Source organism: Triticum aestivum, chromosome 2B, assembly GCF_018294505.1.
Source record: "Triticum aestivum cultivar Chinese Spring chromosome 2B, IWGSC CS RefSeq v2.1, whole genome shotgun sequence".
NCBI lineage: Eukaryota > Viridiplantae > Streptophyta > Magnoliopsida > Poales > Poaceae > Triticum > Triticum aestivum.
Genome location: NC_057798.1, coordinates 806406250 through 806411838, shown reverse-complemented (window position 1 = coordinate 806411838; position 5589 = coordinate 806406250). Strand labels below are relative to the sequence as shown.

At 49.1% G+C, this 5589-nt stretch overlaps 1 protein-coding gene across 1 annotated transcript; it reads left to right on the top strand.

The window, feature by feature from the left end:
- Nucleotides 1–337: 337 nt before the first annotated feature.
- LOC123042946 (RHOMBOID-like protein 10, chloroplastic) lies at nucleotides 338–1773 on the top strand. The gene is made up of 5 exons (XM_044465290.1): nucleotides 338–443; nucleotides 544–617; nucleotides 1135–1233; nucleotides 1321–1365; nucleotides 1465–1773. The coding sequence occupies exons 1-5, from the start codon at nucleotides 338–340 to the stop codon at nucleotides 1543–1545; spliced, it is 405 nt and encodes a 134-aa protein (XP_044321225.1). The 3' UTR covers nucleotides 1546–1773.
- Nucleotides 1774–5589: the final 3816 nt, after the last annotated feature.

Genomic DNA, 5589 nt, shown 5'->3' with positions numbered 1-5589 from the left:
GCTTGCGTCGTCGAAGGGTTTATGTGGCAGATATAGCATCGAAAAGGAGGCTTACTATGTGGGGAGCTAGGGTTTGTTCTTCTATTGGCCGAAAATTTCTTTCCAGTGTGTATATATAGTCTGTCAATGTATTGTCCATCTAATGCTTGCTTAATGCAACAATTATTTGCTACGCAGGTAAACGACCCGATCCGCAATGGGCAAATCTGGCGCCTGGCTACACCAGCTCTCCTTCATCGAGGTCCTCTTCACATCGCTGTATGTGTTCCTGTTTCGGTTGAGATTACAATTATACTCTACAGAGTGGCAACTGCGCTAACTTTCGATCATCGTCATGATGATACAGTTCAATACTCTCTCTTTGGCTAGCATTGGGCCAAAGGTGGAAAAGGATGCTGGCCCTATAAGATTTCTAGCCATTTATTGCACTTCGGCACTATCAGGTACATGTTTCATTGTCTTTGACCTGTTTATGATATAACCCATCTTACTATGTCATCCCTAGCTATTTTTTTTATTCATTCATTCTTGCAACTATAACAGGTTCACTGATGAGTTACTGGTTTAGCTCCGCACGCACATATGGTGTTGGTGCATCCGGTGCTATCTGTGGATTGGTATGTCCATCAGTACATTTATCGCTTCGGGATCTTTTTTTTTTGCCTAAGCATAGCTTTGATCTTATATGACTTCATATTTGCCGGGCTTTGTGTGTGTGTTGGTGTTGGATGTGTGTATCCTAACTATGTATGTTTTGATTTGTCGGGTGTGTGCTCATTTTGTTTGTATTTACTTGATGCTTGATTTTGAGTAAATAAAGTTCACCCTTTGTTAAAATAATATTGCCGCATGCAGTTGTAGAATTTTTTTTGTTCTCTGCAATACAAAGATCATGTGTGCTTGTCCCTATAGTGCTTAATTCATATATAATTCCAAGGAACACAACATTATTATGAACTAGTCACACTCTTGGCTACCTTGCCGAAATGGCTAAATGTCAACATAAATGACGTAATGCTCACATCTTGACTGAAACTGGCATGTAATGTTGTTGGTTCTATCTGTTGTACTTGTGCACTCAAAAATATCTTGCATCTCACTGTTTCGTTAACCTTCCTCTATCTTCATGTTCAGGTTGATGCATATGCTGTTTATGTATGGAGACACAAAGAGCTTTTCCGAAACGGAAAGGAAGTTTTAGAGAGTGTTAAGATTGTGGTTTTATTAAATGTGGTACTAATTTTCATATATGTCTTTCTGTTTTGCTGTCTGATTGTTGCTTTCCATGCATTTGCACGTCTGATGGGCTCGGTTTGGCAGGGCATCGGCATCCTTCTTAGGCACCGCATCGACAACTGGGCACATGTATGTCTCCCATACAATTTTGTACAGAGTTCATTAATTTTGGCAACAGATGATATGCTTGATTGGCTAGCTTACTTGGATTGTTTCACATTCGTGCAGCTGGGAGGATTTCTTGGGGGAGCAGCTGTAGAATGGTTCTACGGTCCAGATTGGAAACGGCGCCCGTTGTTCAGCCAATGAGTAGTACAAGACTACAGTCATGAACCATGACTACAGTAATGTGCGCGGCTTGCACATAAAATTGACAGGGCGGTCCCTATATTGCTCCGGAAGGTGCAAATACCTTTACTAACTGAGCTGATAGGAGTGCTTGCAAAGTGCAAACATCTCCCAGTAGACCAGTCTCCTTGTTGCAAACACCTTTCTTTGGAGCCTGTCGTACTGTATACTACAGGGCTTTCAGCTAGTAGTATTCAAACAGCGAGAGATTTTAATTGTCTAAAGTCACCTGCTATTGTATATAACTGGCGCCTGATTAGTTGCCATTCGTTTTTGTTCTTAAACAGTTCATGGTTCACATGTACGGCTGGCTAGCTGTGTGCCTATATATTTGTTAGAGTTATATTATGGTGGCCTTTGGCCTTTTGCATTTTGGCCTTTGGCCTCCCCCTATTTATGTATATATGATGGCTTTTGCCTCCTGATAATATCAAGTTGCTATTTCTCCTAACACGGTATCTCTTCCCCCTCACTTCTGGGCTGAGACTGTTACCACTTCCACCTATCTCATCAACATTCAGCCATCTGCTGCTCTACAGGATGGTATTCCTCTCGAGCATCTTTCTGGTCGTTCTCCTGATTATTCGGCGCTTTGTTTGGTTGGTTGTGTTTGCTATATTTTGCTTGCCCCTCGTGAACGTACCAAACTGATGAACATAAGGGTTATCGTTGTTGGGATCCTGTCGGTCGCTGGATGCGTATTTTTTGGGATGTGACCTTTGATGAGTCTCATCCCTTCTACCCACGTCCATCCTCCTCGGCCTTTCCCACGGAGGACATCTCTTTTCTTATGTTTCCGAATACACCTCCCTCTGTGCCCAGTATTTCTACTCCTCGTCCCACTGTGATAGATCCGACGTTGTCCTCTTCTACGGTTTCTTCTCCTTCCTCAGCACATGACTCTCCGTCCTCTCCTACGGTTTCTTCTCCTCCCTCATCGCATGACTCTCCACCTACTTCACCGATACCTTCCCCTTCTCCACCTTCATCACCGATACATCCCCCGTCTCCACCTCTAGTGATTCCACCTCTTCCCTCCTTTGAGTGTATATTGAGTGTTTTTGAGCTTCGGCTAGCTGCTACGCATGCAAGATGGGCCGGAGAGTTCAAAAAGTCTAAATCCTTCTCTAGTACGCCTTGAGCCTCCTTTTATACATCCAAGGGGTCGCCACAGTGACACACAGGAGGTGTAAAATAGCTACAGTGTATATGTCTATCACTGACGTCTTAGGACAAACGCATTAAATGCGCTGCTTACGTGCCCTCTAACTTTATCGAGGACGGGAATAGAGCCCGTCCCGTCCGTCGCCGCCTCACTCTGTCTTGACACGCATCCAGGCTGACGAGGCATGCAATGCCAAGCTGGCTGGCTAGCCGCTACGCTGGAACGGTGGTAGGATCTTCACGAAGATCTGCATGCCACCACGCAGGTGCTTGCCAGGCCTCGCAAACGTCCCCGGCAAGGATCTTGCTAGGAACTCTGCCTTCTGGTCGTCACGAAGATCTTCATGCCACCAGTCTTCACAAAGATCTGCATGCCACTACGCATGCACCCCTGGATCTTGGCCTTGACATTGTCGATGGTGTCAGAGCTCTCAACCTCAAGGGTGGTGGTCTTGTCAGTGCTTCGCAAGCCGTCCCGGCAAGGATTTTGCCGGGGCTTCGCGAGCCTCCCCATCAAGGATCTTGCCGGGGGTCAGCTTGTCTTCTACTCTCTGGTTAATGGCTTGGGCGCCATCTTGGTCGTCTTGTATCTTGCCTCCAGCTGCCCCCGTCAAGCATCGCCGCAGGTGCGGCTGCAACTGCCCGTGCACAAGTAAGGGGTACCAAAGGGCACAAACTTTAGTACACCAACAGGAGCCCCCGGGCATGGGCCATACACGAGTGCGAAAGCATCGTTGGACCAGGCCCAAACAGTGCGCGGGCACGCGTGGCAGGGGTTAACTGTTGTAATCATCTCGTCTGCTGCGCTTCCCATGATCCGCATTGAGTGCGCGACGTGGGGGGACGTGTGCGGAACGGTCGCAGCACGCCTGCGGAATGCCTTCACATCGAACAGTAAAGAGGAAGCCCCGCGCCTTCCCCATAAAAAGAGGAATCCGCAAGGCGCTGCTAATTTACCCCCCTTTGGCTTTACCAATCTAGGAACAGCCGTCCCCTTCTTCTTCCCCGAGCCCAAACCAAAGCTTCCTCCTCCCTCCGCCGCCGCCGTGCCCTCACCGCCCTTGGTCCCTCGACCTTCCTTGGCTGCTATGGCGCCCAAAATGAGCAAGGGCAAGGGAGCGTCCAAGGCGACCAAGGGGGAAGAGGTGCCGGAGAGCGAGCTGGTGAAGATGCGGATGGAGCACGTCGTCTTTGCTCCAACGCTCGATGCGCGCGCGCTCATGTACTGGTATCAGTGCATGTGGGGGAGAGAGACGACAGGGCATCCTGCCACTCGCGTCATCCCTGCTTCTTGTGTCGCGCCCGCCCCGGATAAATTTCCTTTCTTCGTTGATTACTTCTATTGCGGGCTCTGTTGGAAATATGCCCTAGAGGCAATAATAAATTGATTATTATTATATTTCCTTTCTTTTATTCATGCTATAACTGTATTATCCGGAAATCGTAATACACGTGTGAATACATAGACCACAATATGTCCCTAGTGAGCCTCTAGTTGACTAGCTCGTTGTGATCAACAGATAGTCATGGTTTCCTGGCTATGGACATTGGATGTCGTTGATAACGGGATCACATCATTAGGAGAATGATGTGATGGACAAGACCCAATCCTAAGCATAGCACAAAGATCGTGTAGTTCGTTTGCTAGAGCTTTTCCAATGTCAAGTATCTCTTCCTTAGACCATGAGATCGTGTAACTCCCGGATACCGTAGGAGTGCTTTGGGTGTATCAAACGTCACAACGTAACTGGGTGGCTATAAAGGTGCATTACAGGTATCTCCGAAAGTGTCTGTTGGGTTGGCACGAATCGAGACTGGGATTTGTCACTCCGTGTAAACGGAGAGGTATCTCTGGGCCCACTCGGTAGGACATCATCATAATGTGCACAATGTGATCAAGGAGTTGATCACGGGATGATGTGTTACAGAACGAGTAAAGAGACTTGCCTGTAACGAGATTGAACAAGGTATCGGGATACCGACGATTGAATCTCGGGCAAGTATCGTACCGATAGACAAAGGGAATTGTATACGGGATCGATTGAGTCCTTGACATCGTGGTTCATCCGATGAGATCATCGTGGAACATGTGGGAGCCAACATGGGTATCCAGATCCCGCTGTTGGTTATTGACCGGAGAACATCTCAGTCATGTCTGCATGTCTCCCGAACCCGTAGGGTCTACACACTTAAGGTTCGATGACGCTAGGGTTATAAAGGAAGCTTGTATGTGGTTACCGAATGTTGTTAGGAGTCCCGGATGAGATCCCGGACGTCACAAGGAGTTCCGGAATGGTCCGGAGGTAAAGATTTATATATAGGAAGTCCTGTTTCGGCCATCGGGACAAGTTTCGGGGTCATCGGTATTGTACCGGGACCACCGGAAGGGTCCCGGGGGCCCACCGGGTGGGGCCACCTGCCCCGGGGGGCCACATGGGCTGTAGGGGGTGCGCCTTGGCCTACATGGGCCAAGGGCACCAGCCCCAAGAGGCCCATGCACCTAGGGAACCCTAGAGGGAAGAGTCCTCAAGGGGGAAGGCACCTCCGAGGTGCCTTGGGGAGGATGGACTCCTTCCCCCTCTTGGCCGCACCCCTTCCTTGGAGGAAGGGGCAAGGCTGCGCCTCCCCCCTCTCCCTTGCCCCTATATATAGTGGAGGGGAGGGAGGGCATCCATACCTGAGCCCCTGGCGCCTCCCTCCCTCCCGTGACACCTCCTCCTCTCCCGTAGGTGCTTGGCGAAGCCCTGCAGGATTGCCACGCTCCTCCATCACCACCACGCTGTTGTGCTGCTGCTGGATGGAGTCTTCCTCAACCTCTCCCTCTCTCCTTGCTGGATCAAG

Coding starts and splice junctions, on each gene's coding strand:
- LOC123042946 (XM_044465290.1), top strand. CDS start 338: ATGATACAGTTCAATACTCTCTCTTTGGCTAGCATTGGGCCAAAGGTG. Junction 444..543: donor TTGCACTTCGGCACTATCAG/GTACATGTTTCA, acceptor CAACTATAACAG/GTTCACTGATGAGTTACTGG. Junction 1,366..1,464: donor GCATCGACAACTGGGCACAT/GTATGTCTCCCA, acceptor ACATTCGTGCAG/CTGGGAGGATTTCTTGGGGG.